This window comes from Natrix helvetica, assembly GCF_964273705.1.
Source record: "Natrix helvetica genome assembly, chromosome: 16".
In the NCBI taxonomy this organism is placed as follows: domain Eukaryota; kingdom Metazoa; phylum Chordata; class Lepidosauria; order Squamata; family Natricidae; genus Natrix; species Natrix helvetica.
Window position 1 is genome coordinate 2,717,409 of NC_138563.1, and position 27,895 is coordinate 2,745,303.

The 27,895-nt window shown below is 50.4% G+C and overlaps 2 protein-coding genes across 2 annotated transcripts in view; one reads left to right on the plus strand and one right to left on the minus strand.

Annotated features, from left to right (window-relative positions):
- The window catches only part of DCST1 (DC-STAMP domain containing 1), a 60,539-nt gene extending 34,464 nt beyond the window's left edge, over positions 1-26,075 (plus strand). Inside the window, exons 2-13 of the mRNA XM_081968186.1 lie at positions 14,354-14,493; positions 15,161-15,332; positions 16,119-16,262; positions 16,751-16,872; positions 17,358-17,518; positions 18,375-18,474; positions 18,988-19,083; positions 20,133-20,259; positions 21,199-21,315; positions 23,180-23,322; positions 24,112-24,225; positions 25,702-26,075. Coding sequence (XP_081824312.1) covers positions 14,354-14,493; positions 15,161-15,332; positions 16,119-16,262; positions 16,751-16,872; positions 17,358-17,518; positions 18,375-18,474; positions 18,988-19,083; positions 20,133-20,259; positions 21,199-21,315; positions 23,180-23,322; positions 24,112-24,225; positions 25,702-25,947 — 1,682 coding nt within the window. The 3' untranslated portion in view covers positions 25,948-26,075. The remainder of the gene's footprint in view (positions 1-14,353; positions 14,494-15,160; positions 15,333-16,118; positions 16,263-16,750; positions 16,873-17,357; positions 17,519-18,374; positions 18,475-18,987; positions 19,084-20,132; positions 20,260-21,198; positions 21,316-23,179; positions 23,323-24,111; positions 24,226-25,701) is intronic.
- On the minus strand, positions 125-27,895 carry DCST2 (DC-STAMP domain containing 2; the record flags this gene model as incomplete). Its single annotated transcript, XM_081968428.1, has 14 exons — positions 27,846-27,895; positions 8,844-9,014; positions 8,147-8,248; positions 7,196-7,390; positions 6,259-6,324; positions 5,773-5,986; positions 5,279-5,436; positions 4,994-5,158; positions 4,217-4,384; positions 2,736-2,836; positions 2,372-2,502; positions 1,145-1,272; positions 961-1,054; positions 125-365 (listed from the first exon to the last, which is right to left on the minus strand). Coding segments are annotated over exons 2-14 (1,923 nt in total), but the record flags the coding sequence as incomplete, so codon positions are not given.

Consider the following 27,895-nt stretch of genomic DNA (forward strand, 5'->3'; position numbering starts at 1 on the left):
CTCACCTTGTGTCTGAACTCAACGTACTGCTCTCGTTGTCTGAACTGGCTGATGACTCTTCCTCGCTTTCACTACCTTCCTCCTCCTCCTCCTCCTCCTCCTCCTCCTCCTCCTCCTCCTCCTCCTCCTCCTCCTCCTCCTCCTCCTCCTCCTCCTCCTCCTCCTCTTCCTCCTCTTTCAATTGTGCCAGGATTTTCCTCGCCAGCTGTGCGGGCAAAGCGCGGCACCCGCCTTCTCCTTTCACCGCTCGCAGGATCCGTGTCTTCAGCAACCGGCGCTGCTTCTGTCGTTTCTCATCCGGGACTCCGCGGAGCGCATGGACTGCGTTCGTCCAGAGTACCATCGCTTCCTCGTCACTCGAATCTCTGAAGGAGGGTTTAAATAGAAAGTGGGCTTAGAGCGCCTCCTTTACTAGAAGTCCCTGGTGTGAGATGCTCTTTGAACTGGGCGGTGTTGCAGACATTTCGTGATCCAACTAGGGAACATCATCAGAGATAGAAGGGAATGGGTTTGCTGGGAAGAAGAGGAGGAGGAGGACTGAGGGGTCCTTGGTGTTCTCTAAGCTTGCCTGTTTCTTGCAGACATTTCATGACCCATCTAGGGAACATCCTCAGTGTTGAAGGGAGTGGGGTTTGCTGGGAAGAGGAGGGAGGAGGAGGAGGAAGAAGAAGTGGAAGAAGTAAAGAAGGAGAAGGAGAGGAGAAGAAGGGAGGAGGAGTAGGAAGAAGAAGAAGAAGAAGAAGAAGAAGAAGAAGAAGAAGAAGAAGAAGAAGAAGAAGAAGAAGAAGAAGAAGAAGACAACGACTACTCCTTGGTGCTCTCTGAGCTTGGTGGTTTCCGTACGGACGTTTCACAACCCAACTAGATAACACCATCAATGCTAGAAGGGGAAGGGGTTTGCCAAGAGGAGGAGAGTGAGCCTGATTCACTTAACAATAGCCATAAGCCACAGGCACTTACATTTCCTCGTCTATGTCACCCTGGTACGTCAGGGGGGCCATACAGATGGAGCAGGTGTTGTTGAGGATCCTGTAGCATTCGGGGCAGTATATCCCTGCAAAGAATTTTTTTTTAAAATCAAATAACACGTGATTCCTCCTATTTCCCCGCCGCCCCTTCGGACTCCCTTTGCTCATTTCCAAACCTCGGCACGCCGGCGTGATACACGTCACGAAGTCCTCGCTGTCCTCTCCCCTCTGCAGCTTCCCGCAGCCCATGCAATACGATTCGTGGATCCCCAACATCTTCACCAACCAACGACACAGACGGAACCTGTGACAGACACAGGCGTGTGGACGAGAAAGTGTGCGAGAGAGGCACGCGAGGAGAAAAGAGCACGACGTGAGTCTCCTACCACTTTTCTGTGAGTGGGTCCAACCAGTTGTGATTTGCGGGCCACTTCACCACTATTGTGAGTCTCGCCATTTTGCCGTCCCGTGAGCAAATTTGTCTTTTTTTTTTTTTTAAAAAAAAGCTAGTCCTCAATTTACAACCGTTCATTTAGTGACTGGAGTTACAACAGCACTGGGGGGGAAAAGGGAACTTAGGCCCATTTTTCACACTTAACGACCATTGCAGCTTCCCCAGGGTCGTACAATTTACATTCAGATGCTTGGCTCCTGACTCGTATTTATGACGGTCGCAGCCGTCATAACGGGGGCTTGTGCAATCCGCCTTCTGACAAACCAAGTCAACGGGGAAACCCAGATTCACTTAACGACCGAGTTACTAACTTTAACACCTGCAGGGATTCACTTAAGGAATGTGGCAAGAAAAGTCGCAAGGAGGGGCAGAACTGCCTTAAGTGTCTCACTTAGCAACATAAATCTTGGGCTCAATTGTGGTCATACGTCGAGGATTGCCTGTGTATGAAATTTCGAGACCTCCCATCTCGCTGACAAAGCTTTGGAAGATGTAGTTAAAATATTCGTTTGTTCGTTCATTCGTTTTACAAAATTGTATGTCCATATTAACTGCCCTGGAATTACCTTAAAGGAAAAAGTAAAATTCCCCTCGCATGTATGTGCTAGTCGTTCCTGACTCTAGGGGGCGGTGCTCATCTCCGTTTCAAAGCCGAAGAGCCAGCGCTGTCCGAAGACGTCTCCGTGGTCATGTGGCCGGCATGACTCAACGCCGAAGGCGCACGGAACGCTGTTCCCTTCCCACCAAAGGGGGTTCCTATTTTCCTACTTGCATTTTTAACTTGCTTTCGAACTTCTAGGTTGGCAGAAGCTGGGATAAGTCACGGGAGCTCCCTCCGTTACGCGGCGCTCAGGATTCGAACCTCCCAACTCCCGACCTTTCTGATCGACGAGCTCAGCGTCTTAGCCACTGAGCCACTGCGTCCCTGTCTTACTTTGAAGTATCTTACTTGGATGCAAAGATGAGTAAAATATTTCGGTGTCCTTCATCCGCTGAATTTTGCCGTACGGCCCTAAGCACAGCTTTCATAAGATTGGTCCTTCGAGTCAAAATCGTATTGTACAGATAGCAGACCCGTTCCTAAATTGGGAGGGAGGGGGGAAGTTTTATTTTCTTTCAACCTCAGAGATTGCCAGCTGCCAAAATGATAGCCGATGCAGATCTTGGTTGAATCGGTTTGCAGTTCGCCTCGAAGAGCCACCGGCGACTTTAATTAAAGTTTTCCTATTTCTTTAGCTTGCATGCACGCGCACAAACACTTTCCTGATTGCGAGGTAGGCCACAGGAGGAGGGGAAACATGGGGAAAACTCACCCGTTCTCGAGAGGGATAATACCATGCGCAAAGAACTCGCCGCAGACGTTGTATGTAGGTGCCGAAAATGGCGCTGAATAAACAGACCCCGTACATGAGACCTGGGGAAAGAAGCATGAAAAAGACTTGTGAACGCGCCTTCTCTGCCTCCAGGGGGAGGGGTTGGGATAGAGGACCTCTAAGGGCCCTTCCAACTTGACGATTCTGTGGTTGTCATTATGGCCAGGGAAACAGCCTTGGGTTGGGACAGAGTTGGACGCAAAAAGAGGGATGTTTGGCTACAAATTAGGAAAAATATCTTAAATAGTTTGGTCAAACGTTTAAGGATGGGGATGTTTTCCTCGCTCTTACGACCATCCCACCATCGCGCGATCAAAATTCCGACAACCGAAAACTGTATTGACAACGATGGCAGCATCCCAACGATGGTCTTATTCCCTTAAGAACCATGTCAAAAAGGGGCCGCTCGGGAAAAACCAAGTCCCAAACACAGTCATAAGTCAAAGACTCCCCTTTGCAACCATTTTGCAGGTTTCACACCTTCACCGGAATCTTCTTGGCTCCCCCAAGAATGCTCCGGTGATGGATACACCCCCCCACACACACACACACACACTGAGGATGATGGATTATAGTGTCTCTTCCGATGCTTGGCCACTACGTCTTACGATAGTCGCACCGCTTCCGTTCAAGTGGCCGCCGAGGAGGGTTTTAAACGCAGCGAAATTATGTCGCTGGAGTGCTTGAAAAAAATGGCCCATTTAAAGTACTTTATTGCTCTCCAAAGGGAGATTTTTCCTCCCTTGAACTCAAACGCCGTGACCGAATTAAGTTTCCTGCTTTTTAACGCCTGCCTCATGTAGATAAGGAACATTTGCACGCAACCTCTTTGTGCTACCGCTCCGCTGTTTATATAATTCCCCCAAAGCCTCTCTCTTTTAAACCCACCCATGTCTGCATGGGATCCTCGACTTACGACCACAATGCCGCCATTGTTCAGTGAATTGCCGCAACGGTTAAGCCAGCCCCATGGTCGTACAACAAATCGGGTTTCGCCTGTTGACTTTGCTTGTCGGAAGGGGTCTCCAGGACACTACACCCGTCGTAAAGATGAACCGGTTGTCCAGCATCTGAGTTTTGTGACCATGAGTGTGAAAAATGGTCATAAGCCACTTTTTATTCCATGCCATTGTAATTTTGAGCAGTCACTAAATGAACTGTCGTAAGTCGAGGACTACCTGCAACCCCCCCTCCCCCAAAGTCTCTCTCTTTGAAAGCCATAACTGTCTACTTCTCTCTATCCCCATTTATTGCTTTTTATCTTTTAAAAAATTCTCCCACCAACTCATTTTTGGGGAAAACTGGCGTGCAGGAAGAGGATCCGGTCAGTTTCACTGAAAACCGGGAAGAGAATTCAGTGAAACTGGCAGGGTTCCTTCCTTGGTGAACGGGAACTGAAGCAATGCCTGAAGTCCAGCTACCGATCACGAGGTAACCGTCGTAGTCAGGCTCCGATGGGTGCAGGCGGCATTTGGGGGAGACCACGCTGATATTCCCTTTCTGGAGCACGTCGAAGGTGGAGACCATGTCGCGGTACAGTTCACTGGTGTAGCCAGAGCCGTTCACGCTGATCGTGGTCATCACTGGAGCTGCAGAAAAGGACGTAGGACGAGGAGAAGGACGTAAGTCCTCCAGTGACCTCTCTCTCTGTTTTGGGGATCATAGAGCACGGGAATTTGAAAGGTTATTTCCTTCCCTTCCCATTTCCTTGTTCCTTCCTTCCTCTCTCCCCTTCTCCTCTAATCTTCGCCCCCTCCATCCTTCCGCTCTTAGTTTCACTTTCGTTTCCCTTGCCTCCCCTTTCCTTCCTATCTTTTCTCTCTCCCCTTCTCCCCTAATCTTTCCATTCTCCTTTCTAACTTTCACTTTCACTCTCCTCCCCGCTTTCCCCTCTGCTTTCCTTTCCTTTCCTTTTTATTCCTTTCTGCCGCCATCCCCTCTTATTTTTACTTTCACTTTCACTTTCTTTCTTTCCTCCCTTTCATTTCCTTCCTTTTCCTTTCCTCCTCCCTCTCCCCTTCCTTCCTTCCGTCCTTCCTCTTTCTCTCTCTCCTCCTTCCCTTTCTCTCCCTCCCCCTCTTTTCTTTCCCTACAACGATCCTACGAGGTAGGCTGAGTCGCCAAAATGCACACCCTGACGACATCCAGTACGTGGAAACGCCCTCCCTCCCTCCCTCCCTCCAGCCCCTCTGCCTTACCTCTCGCGACGATCTCGCCCACCAGATGGTAGCGCACCAAGTCGAACAGCCAGTAGACCGAGAAGTCCGCCACGATGAGGAGGATCACCAGGATAAACTGCCGACAGATACGGGCCAGGGCCAGAGCGTAGGCGATCTGCTCCTTGCGTGGTAACACCATGGAGGCTGTGGAACAAGGCACAGAATCATCCTGGCTCTTTGCTAGAGGAGGGGTATGATGGACCTCCCTGTCATTTGTCACATCCACACACCCCCGAGGCTCAACCACACCACACCACCACATACTGGGCCGGATGTACTTGGCGCTTTCCTTCGGCGATAAGGGCAGCACGGACGGGCGCTTGTTTTTCCTTCGAACGGCGTCCATTTCGAGGAAGGGTTTGGTGATGTAGATGTTGTCAAAACTGTCCTCATGGAGGTAATGTTTTCGGTACAGGAGGGCCCTGGGGAAGTGAAGAATTCCTCATGGAGGAAAGAAGGCCCACAGCAACGAGGTCATATTTCCCTTTCCTTGAGATCTGGGCTCCATCATCCCCAGAAGGACCCCCTCCTCACGTCCTATAAAGCAGGGGTCCCCAACCTTCGGGACCTCAGGGACCGCTAAATTCATAATTTTAAATCCCACGGACCTCTAATACTGGAGGTTTTCAAGAAGAGACTAGACAGCCATTATATCCGGAAATCCGGAATGCAATAGGGTTTCCTGCTTGAGCAGGGGTTGGACTAGAAGACCTCCAGGGTCCCCTCCAACTCTGTTATCCTGCCCCTCCTCAGCTCACCCGAGGTACATGTAGAGCATGACCAGAGTGGACATGTAGCCAAAAAGTCCCACCGCTTCCCGGGCCGGTTGCAGACGCTCGGACACTTCCTCCATGATGTCGAAGGCCACCTCCGAGAGCTTCTTGCTGGCGTTGACGCTCACCTCGTACTGGTGGATGGTGGTGATGTTGAATTCGAACTCGGCACGCACGCGATTCAGCATGGCCACAACGGCTTGGAGCCGGCAAGAAAGACAGAGAGTTTGTAAAATCTCAGGAATGGTTCTGGAATATTTTTCCCCCTTCCTTTCCAGGACAACCTGCTCCTCCCAAGTAGGAGCGCCCGGTGGGTGGGGCCTGTAAGAAAGGTAGGCGGGGCCTAAAGAGGGTGGGGACACATAGAAAGGGGCAGGGCCAATCCTCTTTGGGAAGTGTTTCGCTGGCTGTTGCGAGAGGCGGGATATTGAGACGGAAAAGAGGAGGAGGAGGAGGCGGCTGTGGGCTTACGTTCTGCAACTCTGCGACGCAGAAACGGTACGATGTAGTCCGGGATGATGCAGAATACCAGAAGGACTGTGGAAGGAATGAGAAAAAGGATTGAGGAGAGTATGGCTGGCATGGGGTGGGGAAGGTAGATCACCCAAGAACAGCCCAAATTCCCTAAGCGTCACTGTTTTCTTGCAGGCGTTTCATTATCCAAACTAGGTCATCACTGCTAGCACTGATAGTGTTACCTAGTTTGGTCATGAGATGTCTGCAAGAAAACCACCATACTCTCAGAGTGTACCAAGGACCCCACAACCACCATCCTCCTCCTCCTCCTCCTCCTCCTCCTCCTCCTCCTCCTCCTCCTCCTCCTCCTCCTCCTCCTCCTCCTCCTCCTCCTCCTTCCTGCAACCCCCACTCCCTTCTAGCATGATGATGTTACCTCGTAGGGTCATGAAATGTCTGCAAGAAACTACAATCAATCTCAGAGAGTACCAAGGACACCACAGTCCTCCTCCTCCTTCCCCCCACCCATAAACGCTTATCCCTTCTAACACTGATGATGTTGCCTAGTCTGGTAACGAAACGTCTACAACAAAGCAACCCCGTTTATAGCTACGATATGCAAACAGAGAGCAAATCACACTCGAGAGCCCTGATGACGTAACCTCGTTGCGTCACGAAATGTCTGCAAGAAAACAACCAAGCTCACAGGGCATCCGGGACCCCCACATGCCAACCCTGAGCAACAAATATTCCCCTTTAGTGGAGCCAACGTTCCTTCTGCGGTCGGTAAAGTTGAGCACGGTGGTGCCGTGGCTCACTTAGCAACCCGATCGCTTAGCCACAGAGGTTCCAGTCCCAACTGATTTCCGCTACCGACTCAGGCGAACTGCTCCAAACCGCCGAATGCCCCCTCACGATCGGATTCGGGGGGAAATAACGGAAGCCAGCTCACTGTTTGCCAATCCGCAGAGGTACTTGAAGAGGAGGACGATGTGGCAGAGGAAGGAGAGGAAAGGGATGGCACGTTCACACTTGTCCTTGGCACTGTCAAAGATCCGGAGGCATTTCTGATACGGCCGGCCCATCTCGTCGTTGCAAATGTCCCCCATGTGGAGAAGGAAGTACCAAACGTTGCGCATGCAGTGAGCTGCGAGACAAAAGAAGCGACGGAGACGGGCGGCCCTCGACGTACGGCCACAACCGAGCCCAAAATGTACGTGAAACTTTGGTGAAGCGAGTCTGCCCCATTTTACGAGTATGCTTGCCACAGATTTCTAAGCGAGTCACTGCCTGTTGTGGCCCACCCGCGGCCGGTGGAGCTGGCCTTAGATTCGGACAGTGAGGAGGGTTGAGGAGGAACCTGGGCCAGTCCTGGAGTCTGGGGAAGGCTCGGATGAGGGCTTTGTGTTGGAGGCAAAGAGGGGGGCACAGTTATATGTCAGTTATCAGCTGCCTTCAGAGTCAGACATCAGTGAGGCAGAAGAACAGTTGGAGCCTGTTCCCAGATTTGTCGGACAAAGGGAAGAGCTAAAGAACAGGAGGAGACTTGGGAGTAAGGCCGCAGGTGGATGACGAATGGCCCCTCCTAGAGGACATAAAAGAGGAGCGGAAGGGGAGTGGAGCTTGCAGGAGACAATTAGTTTGCTCAAACAGCGTCCCTGATGGTCATAACTTGTAATGCCGGGTAATAAAGTGTCATCTCGGCACATTTGTCCGATAAAGTTAAGAATTTAATTCAATGGTGGGGAGAAAAGTTTCCCGTCGGACATCGTGATCATGGTCCATGCTGGCTGGGGAAGATGGGGATTGTGGTCTCCAAGAAACAGTGCAACGAATCGCAACCATTCCGAAAGGTTTTGGAAATTCCTTATTTTTTAACTTAGCAAAACCATCCCGCACTCACCAACATGCCGCACTGCATCCATAACAGACCGGAAAAGTTTTCGGACACGGTCTCCAACCACTTTGGCTTTTCTGGCAATATCCTTGATTTTGTTTAAGGCATCTAGGCAGAAGGGGGGAAGGGGGAACAGGAGCTGAACATGCCTTCTTGGGACACCTCCCGGTGCCAAGCTAAAAACTGAACGCCAGATTATTCCTGGGAAATTAAAAAAAGCTTTTCCTGGCTATGTTTTCTGTAGTAGAGTTCATAGCTCCCAGCAATTCTGGAATGGAATAGAATTCTACATTCCATTTTATATTCTGTACACTGTATTCTTTATTTGTTCTCTATTCTTTTCTATTCTATATTTTATTCTATTCTGCATTCTTCATTCTATATTCTACATTCTATATTTTATTCTACATTCTATATTCTACATTCTATATTCTACATTCTATATACTATTCTGCATTGTACATTCTATATTCTACATTCTATTCTACATTCTATATTTTATTTTTCATTCTATTCAGCATTCTATATTCTATTCTGCATTCTATTCTTCATTCTATATTCTGCATTCTATATTCTGCATTCTATTCTGCATTCTATATATTCTATTCTGCTTTTCACGTGTCGGGGTTCTAAATACGTGGAGACCAAAGAGGTGCTCTCCACGGTCTATTCCGCGTTCGTTCAGCTGTGCTGGTTCTCTCACTGATCAGAGGTTCGCGAGCTCGCTGCAGCATTTCCGCCGTCTGGTTGAGGGCCAGCTCAGCCCCACACGAGACGGTGTCGGCGCTCCGGATGAAGTTACGGACGATGTTGGCAAAGGGTCCTTCCATCGCCATTCCAAATGCCAGGAGTATAAGAACCATCTTCCCTTCTTCTGTCAGAAGAAATGAGCAAAACATTGCAGAGTTTCGAATCCATTTCTGGATTTCACATTTTTCCCCCCCAGCAACCTTAAAACCATTTCAGACCCCCTGAAACGGGCACTCTTAAGTAGCTGGGTTGCAGCCGGTACGCCCTGGTAATGGTGTAGTGGAGACTGCCTGGAGCACCAGGTACAGTTCCGGTACGGTGCTCCAGAGGGCCCACCCACACGCCCGAGCTCCTTACCTGTCCTTTAAGCCTTCGGCGCGTACGGTGCCTGTGTAACGCTCCGCGGAGCAGCTGGAGCGTCACGGAGGCGTTGCAAGCAGGTACCACGCATACGCCCCTCCACGCGCGTGTGCGCGAGTCCATGTGGGTGACGCCAGGCCCGTTCCAACCGTACTGGTTGGAACGGGATCCGGAATCCACCACTGGTGGGGAACGCCACCTGCTATAAACCAACCCCTCCCAAATATCTTATTCTGGAGTTCGCCAAACATTCAGACTGCAAGGTGTCGTCGTGACACTTTCAACCATCTTTCTGCGTCAGTATATCACCCAAATATTCCTGCTTTCTTGCCGGCAATTTCGCGAAGATGCGATTCAGAGAGCCATAATACCGGATTTTCCTCAGATTGGGCTACACGATCAAAATTCAATCCCGTGGCCACCGACTCGCATATGTGACGGTTGCAGTATCCTGCAGATCCGCTTTTTGCGACCTCCAGACAGGCAACGTCCATATGCGGCAACCAGGTGCGCTTAACAACGGTGGGACTCACTAAACAAATGCCAAGATTCGCTTAACCACCGCGGCAAGAAAGATGGGCAGATACGTCGGACGAGATTGAACAGTCTCACTTAGCAGCGGAAATTTGGGGCTCGATTCTGGTTGTAAGCCAAGGACCGCCTGTATTTCTTTTCGGGAGGGGGCATCATGGGGCAGAGGGCACTTACTGGAAAAAAATTGAGGAAGCATAAGAAGGACGGTGACTCGGACTTTGAAGGAAAATGCCATGCCAAGGCCCAGGACGATGGCCAGAGTGATAGTGGACACTAAGCAGTACCAAATGCTGTAGCCTTGGCCAAAAATGACCAAGGCCCCGTACGCTGCAGAGAGGGTCATCCCCAGGGCGAAGCCCCCCAGACTACGGACCGTCGCCCGGCCAAATGTGTCCTCTTGAACCCGCGCAACTCGTTTTTCCGTCTTCCTCTGAGTCTTTCCTTTCTTGCGTTCCTTTCCCAGCCATCGGAGGAAAAAATTTGGCCAGGAGCTCATGGCAGCTCGGCGGAGGGCACAGGGGGAGCCGCAGAAACAAGCCAAGGGGCACCCAGAGGGCACATATGAGTGAAGGTGGAGGAAAACCCGAGATTCTCAAAGATTGTGGGACGTTGCCTATTTTCCTACCCGCTTGGCGAAACGAGGTTGTCATTGGCAGTTGGAAATGCCAGTTAACTTCAGATTCTATCAGCGGCTTCTAGCCCCGCCCCTTAATCTGCCTCTGTTTTACATTGACTCCGCCCACCGGAGTATATTGTATTTCTAACCCTCATATATTTGTATTTGCATTTATTAGTTCGTCGAACATGTACAAGATAGCAGGCATAAATAGAAACATGGATATAAACGAAAGCAATGCGTACAAATAAATGGGGACAATAGGACAGGGATGGTGGAAACGCTGGTGCGCTTATGCATGCCCCCTTTTACGGACCTCTTAAGAATGGGGTGAGGTCCACGGTAGACACTTTAAGGTTAAAGTTTTGGGGGGTTTGAGGATGTAACAACGGAGTCAGGTAGAGCATTCCAGGCGTTGACCGCTCTGTTGCGGAAGTCGTATTTTCTGCGACCGAGTTTGGAGCAATTTTACCTCGAGTTTGCATTAATTGTTTGCTGGCGTTATTGCGGTTGAAGCTGAAGAAGTCTTTGACAGGTAGGACATTGTAGCGGACGATTTTGTTTAGATCAGACTGTACGCGGTGTAATTCCAGGTTTGAAGCCCGGTGGCATAAGAGGGCGGGGGGTTGAGTGTCGGATGTCAGACCGATCTATCTATTGCTTCTGTGACATCAGTCTTCTAAGAAAGACTTTGCCGGAACTTATCCGTGTTTCTAGAATGTTTTGAAAGTGAATTCGGATTTCTGGCTTTGAATCGGTCCAGCTGGCCTTTGGGTCAACCGTCGAGAACCCCGAGATATGGGAAGGAAATATCAGAGGCTCAAAGGACGGAAGAGGAAGCATGTAAAATCGCCCAACACGAGTGAGTCTAGAGAGAGAGAGAACAACGTATTATTTCACAAGACCCGATTTAGCAGGGAAGATTGGTTGGAAAGCGAGTCTCCAAGGCTCTAGTCCTCCAGAGAACGTTGAGTAGCAGATCCATGATGATGGATAGATAGTTAGATAGATTAGATGGATAATAGACAGAGAGACCGACAGAAAGATTAGATAGATAGATAGACAGACAGACAGACAGACAGACAGACAGACAGACAGACAGACAGATAGATAGATGATAATAGATGATAGATAGATAGATAGATAGATAGATAGATAGATGATAGATAGATAGATAGATAGATAGATGATAGATAGATGATAGATGATAGATGATAGATGATAGATAGATAGATGATAGATGATAGATAGATAGATAGATAGATAGATAGATAGATAGATAGATAGATAGATAGATGATAGATGATAGATGATAGATAGATGATAGGTAGGTAGGTAGGTAGGTAGGTAAGTGGGTGGATGGATGGATGGATGGATGGATGGACAGACGGACGGACAGACAGACGGACAGACGGGCAGGCAGGCAGGCAGGCAGACGGGCAGGCAGACGGATGGATAAAATAGATTAGATGGATAATAGAGAGAGATGTGACAGATATAGATGATAGATAGATAGATAGATAGATAGATAGATAGATAGATAGATAGATAGATAGATATAGATAGATGAGAGAGAGAGAATTAAGTGCATTCCACACCCTGCTCAAATATGTCTCTAATCTCCAATGTAGAGAGAATGCAAATAATTTTTAAATACTATTTTAAATCTGCATGCACATGGTGTCATTTTCTCCCCCTTCTGCACAGCCCTGAAGCACTTCCTCAGTTCTTTCTTACCCCAAATCTTCGTTTCCTTCCTGTGGAGTGAACCTGATGAATTTCGGCCTACCAAGTTTTTTCTCGGGGCCGGACTCGGGATATTATATGCATTGAGTAAGTCAGGGAATCGTGGAAAGCGGGGGAGAAAACACACACAAACACAAAAACCAGTTTGAAACAGCCCATATAAAAAAAAAAGTTGAATCTATCGCTCAGTTGCTGGAGTCCTCAATAAATCTTGTTAAAGAAAACTCCGCAAATTTGGAAAAGAATCATTTTGAGGCTGCTGGGATGGGGGGAGAGAATAAAACCAGACACTTGCTGCTTCCATCCCCCAAAAAAGATCTTTCTTAAAATCTAGAATTTTTCTTTCCCAGGTCTTGCCAAAATCCTGATTTTTCCCATGACCATCATGGAACAGACCAAAATCGAACTGTTGGCCAGCATGGCAAGTAAGAACTGACTTTGGAAGAGAAAGCAAGAGCGAGAGAGAAGAAAGGGAGAAAGGGAAAAGAAAGGAGAGGCGGCGGGGGGGGGGGAATCCAGTAGAACCCTAAAGGGATCTATGGGGTGTGTTAAAAGTGACGCGGTGGCTCAGTGGCGAAGACGCTGAGCTTGTCAATCAGAAAAGATCGGCAGTTCGGCTGTTCGAATCCCCAGCGCCGCGTAACGGAGTGAGCTCCTGTGACTTGTCCCAGCTTCTGCCAACCTAGCAGTTCGAAAGCAGGTAAAAAATGCAAGTAGACAAATAGGAACCACCTTTGGTGGGAAGGGAAGAGCGTTCTGTGCGCCTTCAGGGTTGAGTCATGCCGGCCACATGACCCCGGAGACGTCTTCGGACAGCGCTGGCTCTTCGGCTTTGAAACGGAGATTAGCACTGCCCCCTAGAGTCGGGAATGACTAGCACATATGTGCGAAGGGAACCTTTACCTTTAGTATAGGGTGTGTTTACCTCTTCCCTCCTCGCCCTGTAGCGCTGTTCCCGAGTTAGCGACCGAGTATCGGTTAACAATCATGTTTTTGCTCACCCGTCGTGACACATCTGTTTCGTAAAAGACGACAATCGGAAAAACCAACGAAGAATCTTTTGTGCTGTGCTCTCTTTTCTCCAGCCGTGGCTGCTGTCGGATGGGGCACCACTCCGCAATTCCGTTGCGCCAGCCTCTTGGTGGTTCCCAAATTTTTGGGGAAGGAAGGACGACTTTATATTCTCACGTACATGTTAGCCGCTGTCTATGACGGTACCGAGTTTTTTTAATTCATTTTACGGGTTGATATCCAGCGTTTATTATTTTTGAATAACTCAAAGCTGCAACCATACCTGACACTCCTTTCTCCTCCTCTTTTCTCCTCCTACAACAACCCTAGAACTCCCTGTCACCTGGGGATTGGCCCAAAGTCTCTAAGACAGCTTTCGTGCCTAAGGCAAGACTAGAACTCATCGTCTACTGGTCATTGGCCCAAAGTCACCCAGCCAGCTTTCATGGCTCAGGCAAAACTAGAATTCACTGATTTCTAGTCATTGGCCCAAAGTCACCCAGATTGATTGGCCCAGTCACCCAGCTGGCTTTCATGGCTAAGGCAAAACTAGAACTCACTGTCTCCTAGTCACTGGCCCAAAGTCATCCAGCTTGATTCTTAAATGATGGGAACCGACTTGTTTTAATACGGATTGGTTGCACAGAGATTGATCAAAATCGCAAGGCCTCTTCTATATATTGATTTTTCTTTTTCTCTTCCTGTCCTTATGTTCCTAAATGGGGGGGGGGGAGATTTTTAAAAAAAAACAAGGAGGAAAATTTCCACATTAAACATCGAAGTCCGTTTATCCTGCAACGTGCATCGCCCTCTGAAACTGTACCTCTCTATGCAAACGTCAGCTATAAATAGAGACGCAGCCGGAGAGAGACACTCGGTTCTAAAAAAAGAATCTTATTGCATGCAATATTTTTATGAGCCTCTTCTTTAAGCCGCAAGGGCAGCATTGCGCCACTAGAGGGCAGCATTAAAACTCCCTCTGTTTAACAGGGTATCTCTGCTTTAGGACTAGTTTCATGCTCAGCCATCAGAGGGCAGCATTTCCTCACTTTTGAAAACCACCCAAAGGGGGCCCCTTTTAAACTCCAATTGCCAATGAGGACTAGCGCCTTTTCTGCCCCTCACTTGCAAAATTTGGAACCAATGGTTCTCCCTCCTCTCTAATCTTTATTTTTTTCACCGTTCCCCCTTGGCAGGTCCGGTGGCAAATATTCGTCACAATCTCGGCGAAGTGGTCCGATCCATTAGCTGCACGGTGGAATTACAGATTGAGAACTCCAAAAAAGCGTGGAAAATTTCCTTGGCTCCGATGCGGAAGATCCTCAAAGACATGGTGGTGAGAAGAACCCGGCGTTGCGGCTTGCCAAGGGGCTAGTCCTCTTTGAGGGGCAGCTTATTAAAAGGCTGGGGAATTGCAATTCAGTGAAAGAGTTTTAATGCCATTTCCGTAACTTGCTTCTCATCTTCACATTTTTTTCAAAATGAAGTAGTAGATTAGGTGATTAGGTCATCAGAGTTGGAAGGGACCTTGGAGGTCATCTAGTCCAACCCCCCCATATCAAAGAATTAATATCTTGATTTTTGGTTCTTATCTGCCCAGCATGCTTGATGGGCCAAGTATACTTCCCTTAAATAGGTTGGACTAGAAGACCTCCAACCTCCCTTCCAACTCCTTCATTGTGTTGTGTTAAATCTGCAGGATTTTATATTATATCTCAACTTTAGCAACTTTAAGAGGAGTGGACTTCAACTCCCAGAATCCTCCAGCCGCCACGCTGACAGGGGAATTCTGGGAATTGAAGTCCGCCCGTCTTAAAAGCTTTGCCACGGTTCAAGAAACACGGGGGTTTAGTAGGCGATGGCTGCTGCATCCAACCCTGGTCGTAAGAAAAGGCAACGCAAGATCTTCCCAGGGTTGGTTTCTAGTCCTCATGAAGTTCCTCGAGTCCTTTTAGGCTTCCCAGGCCCTTCCGCGTTGGCCCTCACCGCTGTTTCCGTCGCAGAGAAGTGGGAAGACGTTGAGGAGCGAGTCCAAAGATATCTCACGCTCCTTCACGGAGCTAAACAAACAAGTGGCGAGCCAAGCCGGCACGGAGAGCCGATTGGTGCGCGAAGCCGAAGGGGGCGACTCAACGCAGGAAGTCTACGAGGCGAAGACGCGGATGCGTTGCAAAAGTAAGGGCGCCCAGAGCAGCTGAAAGTGGCCTTTTAGAGTGAGTTTAAGCTGAGATTTCAAACCCTGAAGCTTTGCATCTCCAGACCTTGGCCCCTTTTGAGACACGTGAAAACTTCAACTCCCAGAATTCCTTAATGGAGTCACCGTCTCTTGGTGATTGGCCCAAAGTCACCCAGCTGGCTTTCACAGGGACTAGAACTCCCAGTCTCCTGGTGATTGGCCCAAAGTCACATAGCTGGCTTTCACAGGGACTAGAACTCCCAGTCTCCTGGCAGTTGGCCCAAAGTCACCAAGCTGTCTTTCATGTCTAAGGCGGGACTAGAACTCCCAGTCTCCTGGTGATTGGCCCAAAGTCACCCAGCTGGCTTTCACAGGGACTAGAACTCCCAGTCTCCTGGCAGTTGGCCCAAAGTCACCAAGCTGTCTTTCATGTCTAAGGCGGGACTAGAACTCCCAGTCTCCTGGTGATTGGCCCAAAGTCACATAGCTGGCTTTCACAGGGACTAGAACTCCCAGTCTCCTGGCAGTTGGCCCAAAGTCACCAAGCTGTCTTTCATGTCTAAGGCGGGACTAGAACTCCCAGTCTCCTGGTGATTGGCCCAAAGTCACACAGCTGGCTTTCATAGGGACTAGAACTCACAGTCTCCTGGTGATTGGCCCAAAGTCACCCAGCTGGCTTTCATGCCTAAGACGGAACTAAAATTTGTTTCCCAAACCTCCTGTTCTTGGAGAGATTTGAACCGTCGAAGTCTTGGGAAAACGTGGGAGCTCCTCTTTCCTTGCAGGCATCATCCAGCAGGCCATCAGGCGTTGCCAAGCCTGGTTCCAGACCAAACACCGGTCTTGCATGCAGACGATTGCCGTGCCCCTGGTCAACCACCTGCTCTGCCTTCCCATGAAATTCAGCTTCCTTTGCCATTTGGCCAAAGGTGAGAGCGACTTCCCTGCAGTGAGAAAGCGAGCTTTGCAAGGAAAAAGACTCCGCGGGAATGCCTTCCTAGCTTTCTACCTGCAAGGACATTGGAAACGGGTGGGTTGTGGCCCGCCAGCGGCCAGCAGAGTCCGACAGTGAGGAGGGTTGGGGAGGAAGGCCACAGGTGGAGGATGAATGGCCCCTCCCAGAGGGAATAAAAGAGGAGCAACTGGGGAGTGGAGTTTGCAGGAGAACATTAGTTCGCTTGATTGGTTCGGGACCCTCCGAGACTCCGAGGCCAAGTTTTGCAGCTCTCGGCCTGGCCGCTCTCCAAGCCAGATAAGGTCTGTGACCGTAAATCCTCCCTTGAAAGACTTGGCTGGAGGTGAAGGAGCAGAATTCACGGGAAATGAATAAAAACGGATTTTTGTCGGGACGAGGAGTCGGCTCGCTTGCTCGATCTCGTCATATCCCTCCCTCCTCTCTCTCTCCCTCCCCCTGCAGTGATGAACACGTGGTGCCAAGACAAGATCCCCGTGGAGGGCAACTTTGGGCAAACTTACGACCGGGTCAACGGCTCGGTGGAGCATTTAAACCAAGATTTCACGGCCAGCGTTGTTATCCAGGTCTGTCCGGATAGATCAAGGTTTGCTTCATCTGGTCTGAGCAATTCGGGGTGTATCTCATCCGGGGATGGGGTGGGGTGGGGGCATACAGGAAGTCCTGGGCTTACGACCATCCATTCAGTGACCGTTCAAAGTTACCGCGGCGCTGAAGAAAGGGACTTAGGACCCGTGATTCACACTTACGACCGTTGGAGCATCTCTGCGGTTACGTGATCAAAATCCAGACCCTGGACCACTGACTCATATTTATGATGGTTGCAGGGATCCCCTTTTGCGACCATTTGATGAGCCGAGGGGTTTGCTTAACGGCGGTGTGGCTAACGTAACACGTGTAGCGATTCCCTTAACGACAGCGGCAAGGAAGGGGGTAAAACGGGGGCAAAACTCACTTAACAGCCGCCTCGCTTAGCCAAGGGGGAGCTTTGGGCTCACTTGCGGTCGTAAGTCGAGGACTACCCTCCCTCCGCTTCCTCTTCCTCCGGCAGGAAGAGCAGCAGGAGATGCTGGTGGGGGCGAACCTGTCTTCCCACAAACACCTGGTGGAGGAGGTCAATGAGCAGGTGCAGGAGAGTGGCAAACAGCTGGGCACTGCCCTCACCCTGCTTCGAGTTCTGCTCTCCTGCCTCTTCATCCTCGTCTTCGCCTCGTGAGTTGGGGTCCATTTGAGAGTAGGGGGGCTGTGGCCTGCATCTCTCTCTCTCTCTCTTCTTTCTTTCTTTTTCTTCCTTCCTTTTTTCTTTCTTTCTTTTCTTTCTCTTCCTTCCCTTTTTTCTTTCTCTTTGTTCCTTACTTCCTTCCCTCCTTCCCTTTCTTCCTTCCTTCTTCTTCTCTCCTTCTTTCCCTGTCTTTCCTTCCTTCCTTCCCTTCTGTTTCTTTCTTTTTTCTTCCTTCATTCTTTCTCTTTTCTTTTTGTCCCTTCTTCTTCCTCCCTCCCTCCCTCCTTCCTTCTTCCTTCCTCCATCCTTCCTTCCCTCCTTTTCTTCCTTCCTTTCTTCCCTTCCTTCCTTTTTTCTTTCTTTTCTTTTTCTTTCTTCCTTCCTTCCCTCCCTTTCTTCCCTCTTCTTCCTTCCTTCCCTTCCTTTTCTCTTTCTCTTTCTTCCTCCCTTCCCTCCTTTTCTTCCTTCCTTCCCTTCCTTCCTTCCTTTTTTCTTTCTTTTCTTTTTCTTTCTTCCCTCCTTAACTCCCTCCCTGTCTTTCCTTCCTTCCTCCCCTCCCTTCCCTCCTTCCTTCCTTTTTTTCTCTTTCTTTCTTCCTTCCCTCCCTCCCTTTTTTCCTTCCTTCCTTTTTTCTTTCTTCTTTCTTTTCTTCTTCCTTCCTTCCTTCCCCCCATCTTTCCTTCCTTCTTCCATCCTTCCTTCCATCCCTCCCTTCCCTCCTTTCCTTCCTTCCTTCTCTTTCTTTTTTCTTTCTTTCTCCTCTTTCTTTCTTTCTTTCTTTCTTTCTTTCTTTCTTTCTTTCTTTCTGAGAAAACGTTTCCGCACCTCCCTCCTTCCCTTTCCCAGGGCTTATTCCTACACCAACAAGTACAACGAAGACATCCGTTTCGACAACCTCTACATCTCCCGTTACTTCCGGCAGATTGATGCCAGGCGCCGCAAACAGGTGAGCTACCATGAATGAGTCTGGGGGCGGGCAGGGTGGGGTGGGGGTGGGAGACATTAGAGAGGTGGGCAAAAGAGTCCCCGAAACCAGTATGCGTGTGTTGGGAGAGATCCATCCATGCTAATGGAACTTGTAGCACCAGCAGCAGTCTATCTGGAAGCCTCCGATGCAAAACAGAAGATAATTGAATTATAGATGGAATAATAACAACAGCAGCAGCATTTATTGGCCGCTTATTTCGCCACCTTTAAAACAATGAAAGAAAAAGGAGGAAAAAGAAAGGAACGAAGCAGAAAGTGAGATAGAACAATAACCTGGACAAAGTAAAGCATGCATGCCGGTGAGCTTCCCTCTTCAGGGCAGTCTACCTTTGACTATAGCTGTATGCCAAGGAGGTAAGGCTGGGTCTTGCCAGGTGCTGTTGAATTGCACCCAGAAGGCTGAGGCTGCTGGGCTTTGTAGTTCAGCCTCAGGGGAGGCTCTTTACCTCTCTCCCCCCCCCCCCAAATGCAGAACAAACGAAGCCTCCTGCCCCTGCGCCGTGCGGAGCAAAGTGGGTATATTGACCCCCTGCGCCTGGCCTTCCAGCCAGCGGAGACCAAGAGCGTGGTTAGTGCCAGCGGGCAAAGAGCAGGGAGGGGGGCACAAGGCAGCTGAGGGGAGGGGGCTGGGGAGAGGGGGAGAGGGCAAGAGGAAGTGGGTGGGGGCCCCCAGGTGACCCTGTGGGTGAGGGCAAAGGTCAGGGTCAACCTGATAGTCACCGAAAGTCAAATCACCCTCTGGGGGTTCAGAATTTCAGATCTCAGCTGACTATTCATCCCCTCCTTCCCTTCTTCCTTCCTTCCATCCTTTCCTTTCTCTTTTCCTTCTTTCTTTCCTCCCCCCCACCCCTTCCCTTGACCTTTTCTTTCCCTCTTTTCTCTTTCCCTCTTTTTCTTCTTCCCTCTCATTCCTTCCTTACTCACTCAATTTTTCCCTTCTTCCTTTTACTTTTCCTCCTTCCCTTTTTCTTGTTTCCTTCCCTTCCTTCTTTCCTTTTGTCTTTTCCTTCCTTCCTTCCTTCCTTCCTTCCTCAATCTCTCCCTCCTTTTCCTTTTTCCTTTCTTTCCTCCTTTTCACTCGTTCCTTCTATTCTTTAATCGTTCCTTCTTTCCATCCTGTTTTTTGTCCTTCCTCCCTCCCTTTTTCCTTTATTTCCTCCTCCTTTTCACTTGCTCCTCCTATTTTTCCTCTATTTCTTCCTTCCTTGCTTGCTTCCTTCTCTTCCTCCCTCTATCCCATCATTTTTCCTTCCTTCCATCCTTCCTTCTTTCCATCATTTTCTCTGTCTTTTCCTTCCTTCCTTCCTCCCTTTACTTTTTCCTTTCTTCCCTCCTCCTTTTCACTTGCTCCTCCTCTTTTTCCTCTATTCCTTCCTTCCTTGCTTCTCTTCCTCCCTCTATCCCTCCCATCATTTTTCCTTCCTTCCTTCCATCCTTTTCTCTTTGTCTTTTCCTTCCTTCCTTCCCTCCTCCCTCCCTCCACTTTTTCCTTTCTTTCCTCCTCCTTTTCACTTGTTCCTCCTATTTTCCCCTCATTCCTTCCTCCTTCTTTCTCTCTCTTCCCCTTCTCTCTGCCGTGACTCCCCTTTCCCACCTACCCACGTGCCCCCTCCCCAGTTGCTGGAGCTGCTGGGCTGCCTTCCCCCCTTGGTCTTCCTGCTGATGGCCTGCGCCCTGGATTCCCTCCTCTACACCATTTTCAGTACCATCCGGAATCACTCCTTCATCCAGTATTCCTTCCGCAGTGAGTGCCGACCTCTGACCTCCGCCCCCCCTCCTTGGATGAATCCGCACCCTGGTCCGGAAGGGCAGCCGGTTCCCCTCGCCGCCACCACCCCTCCAATGGCCCAGTCCTTGGGCAGAAGGGAAATCGAATCCACACCCAAGGGAGGGACGCTGAAGGAAATTCATGGAGATCAGTGGGGAAGGTAGAACAGTTGGGAGGGACCTGGGAGGTCATTTAGTCCAACCCCATGCCCAGGCAGGAAACCCTAGGCCGTTTCAGGAAGGAAGGAAGGAAGGAAGGAAGGAAGGAAGGAAGGAAGGAAGGAAGGAAGGAAGGAAGGAAGGAAGGATAGGAGATGAACATAGTTGGAAGGTACCTTGTGGGCCTTCTAGTCCAACCCCCTAGGCGTAGGGGAAGGGAAGGGAAGGAAGGAACGAGAAAGAAAGGAAGAAAGAAAGAAAGAAAGACAGAAAGAAAGAAAGAAAGAAAGAAAGAAAGAAGAAAAAGGAAGGAAAGAAAGAAAAAGGAAGGAAGTATAGCAGATTAACAGAGTTGGAAGGGATCTTAGAGGCCTTCTAGTCCAACCCCCTAGGCATAGGGGAAGGGAAGGGAAGGAAGGAACAAGAAAGAAAGAAAGAAAGAAAGAAAGAAAGAAAGAAAGAGAAAGAAAGAAAGAAAGAAAAAGGAAGGAAAGAGAAAGAAAGGCAGACAGACAGAAAGAAAGACAGAATTACAGAGTCGGGAGGCACCTTAGAGGTCTTCTAGTCCAACCCCCTACTAGGCCATTTCAGACACGGGGCTGAAATGAAAACCTCCAGTGTTGGAAAGTGCCAGGCGAGGCGCTGGGAGACCTGAGTTCAAATCCCACCCCCTCCCCCTAGAGTCAACTGATGACTTGGAGCCAGGTTGAGAAACCCTGGTTTAACCAAAGCTGGCTTAACCAAACCTTCCCCACAGGCAGCCACCACTTGGAAGTCAAGGTTGGAGGGGAAACCATGATGGCGCGTCTTCTCCGCAGCACCATCGGAGCCCTGAACACGTCCTCGGAAATGGAGATGGAGACCAACAACCTGCGTAAGGGGGGGGCAGGGGGCGGCGAGCGGGGGGGGAAAGGTGTGTCACTTGGGTGGGAGGGGGGCGGCTTCTGCTCAGCCAATCAGATGTTTCGAGGGTGGGCTTATAGACTGCTGTTGGACCGCCTGCGTTTCGCTGCTAGACTTCCTCGGCGGCTGGAGGCTCAACAACAATGGTTCTCAACCTTGGCCGTTTTGAGACAGGATGGACGGACTCCAACTCCCAGAATTCCCCACCAACGGGGGTAGTTTCAATCCCCCAAATTCCCCAGCCAGTATGGTAAACTACAACTCCCAGAATCCCCTAGCCAGTAAGGTAAACTACAACTCCCAGAATCCCCTAGCCCAGTGATGGCGAACCTATGGCACGCGTGCCACAGGTGGCACGCGGAGCCATTTGTCAGGGCACGCAAGGCGCGCTGGCCAGCTGAGTCCACCCTTTTTTAAAGCCATTTTTCGCCCTCCCCAGGCTCCAGAGGCTTTATAGGAGCCTGGGGAGGGCGAAAAGAGCCTCCCCGGCCTCCCCCGGAGGCTTCATGAGCTTCCATGAAGCCTCCGGAGCGCAAAAAAACAGCGGACTTCCGGGAACGGACTTCCGGTTTTCTCGGAGGGTCGTTTTGACTGCTCCGGAGGCTTCAGCGAAGCGTACTGAAGGTCCCTCAAGCCTTCGGAGCGCTCAAAACGACCCTCCGAGCAAACCAGAAGTCACTTCCGGAAGTCACTTCCGGTTTGCTGGGAGGTTCATTTTGACTGCTCCGGAGGCTTCAGGGAAGCGTGCTAAAGGTCCCTCAAGCCTCCGGAGGGCTTCCGGGGGGGCGGGGGAGGCTGTTTTTCCCCTCCCCAGGCTCCTATAAAGCCTCTGGAGCCTGGGGAGGGCAAAAAAAGCATGCAAATAATGGGGGGGGAGTGCCTGTAGTGCACGCATGCTCACTGGGGGGGGTCGCGCATTGCATTATGGATGCGGCACGCCCGCACACGACCCCCCTGTGCTTCCCCCAATTATGGCATGTGAGCCAAAAAAGGTTCGCCATCGCTGCCCTAGCCAGTAAGGTAAACTACAACTCCCACAATCACCCAGCCGGTAAGGTAAACTACAACTCCCACAATCACCCAGCCGGTAAGGTAAACTACAACTCCCACAATCACCCAGCCGGTAAGGTAAACTACAACTCCCACAATCACCCAGCCAGTCAGGTAAACTACAACTCCCACAATCACCCAGCCGGTAAGGTAAACTACAACTCCCACAATCACCCAGCCAGTCAGGTAAACTACAACTCCCACAATCACCCAGCCGGTAAGGTAAACTACAACTCCCACAATCACCCAGCCGGTAAGGTAAACTACAACTCCCACAATCACCCAGCCAGTCAGGTAAACTACAACTCCCACAATCACCCAGCCGGTAAGGTAAACTACAACTCCCACAATCACCCAGCCAGTCAGGTAAACTACAACTCCCACAATCACCCAGCCGGTAAGGTAAACTACAACTCCCACAATCACCCAGCCGGTAAGGTAAACTACAACTCCCACAATCACCCAGCCAGTCAGGTAAACTACAACTCCCACAATCACCCAGCCGGTAAGGTAAACTACAACTCCCACAATCACCCAGCCAGTCAGGTAAACTACAACTCCCACAATCACCCAGCCAGCCCGGTAGACTCCAACTATGTTAGCTGGGGAATTCTGGGAATTGAAGTCCACCCCTCTATCGAATGGCCAAGATTGAGAAACAAACCATGTTGGGTGACCATGATTGACTGCTTCCAGGGGCCACAGCACCCCTCCCTCCCAAAAAAGGAAACCAGCTTCCCCAAACACCCCCCCTTTGTGCTTTGTCATGCCCCCCCCCCCCCCAGAGTGTTTGCCAGAACCACGAGGGATGAGCCGGGATGAGTACGCAAAGACCGCCATCCCGCTAGGCGCCCTGGTGATGCTCTGTTTCCTGCAAGTCTACGTTTTCCGCCTCCGGAGAGTCATTGCCTCCTTCTATTTCCCCAAGGTGTGTGTGAATTGATCCGTGTCGCCCTCCATCCCCCCCCCCGATGTTTGCCCCTTGATCAGTGCAAAGCCCCCCCACCCGCCCCACAAAAGGGGAAGGGGGGGCCTGGAGCGGAGAGGCCGAAATTATGGGGCGCTGGGTGCAAAAAATTGGTGGCGAGACTTGAGGCTTACAAAATTGCCTCCATTGGAGTCTTAAGTTTTAAGAGGGTCGGAGTTCAAACTCCCATAATCCCCCATTCACCACTACAATCCCCAGAATCCCCATGCCAGCGTGGGTGGATTTCAACTCCCAGAATTCCCCCACCCAGCGTGAGTGGACTACAACTCCCAAAATCTCCATGCAAGCGTGGTTGAACGACAGCTCCAGAATCCCCCAGCTAGCATGGTGGAACTGCAGCTCCCAAGACACCCAGTCAGCCTGGAGGTCCCAGAATTCCCCCCCAGCTAGCATGGGTGGATTACAACTCCAGAATTCCCCAGCCAGCACAGGTGGACTACAACTCCCAGTATCCCCCAGTCAGCATGGGTGGACTACAATTCCCCAAATCTTCCAGTCAGCATGGGTGGACTACAATTCCCCAAATCCCCCAGCCGCCACAGGTAGACTACAATTCCCCAAATCCCCCAGTCAGCATGGGTGGACTACAATTCCCCAAATCCCCCAGCCCTCATGGATGAACTAGAATTCCCAGAATCTCCCAGCCAACATTGGTACTAGAGATTTCAACTCCCAGAATCCCTCCAGGGGTGGACTAGAACTCCCAGTGTTTTCCTCTCTTTCTGACAGCGCGAGAAGAAGCGAATTATCTACCTCTACAACGAAATGTTGCGTCAGCGCCTGGCGTTCGTGATCGTGCAGCGCAAACGCATCATTCTGCGAGCTCGGAGGCGCAAGAGAGTGGTGAGTAAACCCCGAGCACAGAAAGTTTGAGCTCCACTGCGGTTCTAAGTCGAGGACTGCCGAATAGGTAGTCCTCAAACTTACAACAATTCATTTAGTGACCGTTCGAAGTCACAACCGCACTGAAAAAAAGTGAGTTGGGGCCGTTTTCCACACTTAACGACCATCGTAGCATCCCATAGCCCCAATTCAGACCCTTGGCCCCTGACTCATATTTATGACGGTCACAGCGCCCTGAGGAGGGACGCCGGAGTCCCTTAACCACCGCGTGACTTGACTTTTAACCACTGCCGTGATTCACTCCAACGGCGGGGGACAAGAAAGGTCGTACAACGGAACGAAACTTGACGAAGGAAGGGAATCCCTTCTGGTCGTAAGTCGAGGACTTCCTGTCCTCCGGCTTAACAGCCCCGATTGGCGCTGAGCCAGACCTGTTGACCTTCCGCCCAGCTATTTCCGGCTGAATTTTTGCTTCTGGAAATATTTTTGGCACGCGGAACTCGGCTTCCAGCAAGGAGCGGCATTCGAACCCTCTGCCCCACCCTATTCGCTGGCAGGCGGTGTTTTCCCCCCCCCCCTTCCTTTCTCCTTCGGGGCACTCCACCCTCGGGGCAGCCCCAGCCCCAGGACGGATGGGTGTCTCCTTGCTTCAATCCCGCAGGGTTGGTTTTCGTGCCCACCCAAGCCGCTTGGCATCCATGCTCAAATCACGCCCGGTTTGACCTCCCCCGTTGCTGATTGTCCCAGCCAGCCCAGTCCTGGGGTCACTTTCCGGGCAACCTGACTCATATTTACGACGGTGGCAGTGTCCTGTGTGTGTCACGTGATTCTCCTTTTGCGACCTTCTGACAAGCGAACCCAATGGCGATTCATCCTTAACTGCCATGACTCACTTAACAACCACGGCAAGGAAGGCGCTGAAAATGTGCCCAAACTCCCTGGAGACCCGTCTCGCTTACCAACAGGCGCCATTGCGGTCATAAACTCGAGCAACCAGCTGGCCTCTTTTTTTTTAAAATTTTTTACAAAACGGAAATCCTGAAATGGGATTTTTGACGGCTTAAACCAGGAGTCGGCAACTTTAAGCCACAAAGGTCCTAACCGGAATACACACACACACACCGCGTACAATTCTGGAGACGACCGGAAGTCCGGTTCCCCCACCATAGAGTCTCCTCCTAGCACGGCGTCCTTTTTCCTCTACCTGTCCTAACTGAAATCTCTATCCATTGTGGAGCTCACCGGCGACAGGGAGCTGCAGCAGAGGGATTTTATGAGCCCACTTGCGGCTCCGGAGCCGCAGTTTGCCAACTTCCGTCTTAAACCAAATCACAGCTATTTTATTTTGCAAAGAAGGGCCAATTTGCTTCCAGGAGGCCTTAGGATATCAAAGATTTATTTATTTTGTGGCGGGCAAATTATGGGGGATTTCAACACACACACCCGCCCGCCGGCCGCCATTTGTCTCCTTTTCAGAGAAAGCCGCTGCTGAACCAGATTGGAGGCTGGTGTCCCTTCCTCAAACGCTTCCTGATTCGCCGCTGCATTCTTTGCAACCGGCCCGAATCCCGCCATTCGTTGATGTGTTCGAATCCCGACTGCGAGACCGTTTACTGCCGCATTTGCTGGAAAGACCTCGGGCGAACTTGTTTTGCTTGCAATCCGGACGATCTGGTTTCGGATGACGAGAGCAGCGACGGGGAAACGGGCTACGCCGATTAAATTGGGGCATTTTTCCTGCCTTTGGGTATTAAATGGTTTTTCTTTTTAAAAGGTTTTGGGTCCCTGGTTAGGGTCTGCATCGGATAGCGACTGCTTATACCCTGTTTTCCCCAAAATAAGACCTCCCCGGATAATGAGGAGCCCTCCAAGACCCCTTCCATCTCTGTTATGATTCTGTTTATTATTCTGCCTGAGCAGGGGGTTGGACTAGAAGACCTCCAAGGTCCCTTCCATCTCTGTTATGATTCTGTTATTATTCTGCTTGAGCAGGGGGGTTGGACTGGATGACCTCCAAGGTCCCTTCCATCTCTGTTATTATTCTATTATTATTCTGCCTGAGCAGGGGGTTGGACTAGAAGACCTCCAAGGTCCCTTCCATCTCTGTTATTATTCTATTATTATTCTGCCTGAGCAGGGGGTTGGACTAGAGGACCTCCAAGGTCCCTTCCATCTCTGTTATTATTCTATTATTATTCTGCCTGAGCAGGGGGTTGGACTAGAGGACCTCCAAGGTCCCTTCCATCTCTGTTATGATTCTGTTATTATTCTGCTTGAGCAGGGGGGTTGGACTGGATGACCTCCAAGGTCCCTTCCATCTCTGTTATTATTCTATTATTATTCTGCCTGAGCAGAGGGTTGGACTAGAAGACCTCCAAGGTCCCTTCCATCTCTGTTATTATTCTATTATTATTCTGCCTGAGCAGGGGGTTGGACTAGAGGACCTCCAAGGTCCCTTCCATCTCTGTTATGCTGTTAAGGTCTCAAACAGCCACAATAAAATTAAAATTAAATTCCAAGGAAGGAAGGGAGGAAGACAGGTATAGAGGAGAAGGGGAGGAGAGGGGGGGGGAAGAAAGGAATAGAGTGGAAGGGGAGAGAGGAAAGAAGGAATAGAGAAGAGGGGGAAGGAAAGAAAGGAATAGAAAAGAGAGGGACGGGGGGGGGGGAACAGAGAAGGGAAAGGAGGAAAAAGGGGGAAGGGAAAGGAAGGAAAGAAGAATAGAGAAGAGAGGGAGGAAAGTCATAGGGAATGGAGGGAGGGAGGGAGGGAGGAAAAAAAGAAAGAAATAGAGAAGAGAGGGACAAGGGAATAGAGAAGGGAAAGGAGGAAAAAGAGGGAAGGAAGAATAGAGAAGAGGGGCAGGGAAAAACAGAGATGGGAGGGAGGGAAGGTATAGAGAAGGGAGGGAGGGAGAAAAAGAAGGAATGGAGAAGAGGGACGGAGGGAATAGAGAAGGGAAAGGAGGAAAAAGAGGGAAGGGAAAGGAAGGAAGAATAGAGAAGAGGGGGAGGGAAGAATAGGGAAGGGAAGGAGGGAGAAAAAGAAGAAAGGAATAGAGAAGAGAGGGACTCGGAGGGAATAGAGAAGGGAAAGGCAGAAAACGGAAGGGAAAGGAAGAAAGGAAGAACAGAGACGGGGGGGGAGGGAAAAACAGAGACGGGAGGGAGGGAAGGAATAGAGAAGGGAGGGAGGGAAAGAAAGAAAGAAGAAAGCAACAGAGAAGAGAGAGCGGACAGAGAAGGTAAAGAAGGAAAGAAAGAAAAAGAGAGGGAAGGAACAGAGAAGAGAGAGCGAAAACAGAGAAGGAAGGCAGGGGGGGAAAAGAAAGGAAGGAAAAAAGAAGAAGACAGACTCTGCTTTCCACACATCCACCGAGACCCCCGATCCTCCACAAGCCCTCTGACGTTTGCCAGGACCCCTCCCCAATCTCGCCTCCCCTCCATCCCCCAAATCCAGCCCTCCCAACCAGCCAAGGAGGCAGCGTCAACCTTTCCCTCCCCTTCCCCTCTTCTCGTCCCGGAGCCCCCTCCCCAAGGTCGACCCCTCCCACCCGCGGAGCAGGGGAAACCCCTTCCCCTCCCTCCCTCCCTCCCCTTACAACACAAGGCAAACACACAGGCAGCGCTGCCAGCTGCGGCCAGCGCCCGCGGACTTTGACTCCTCGGG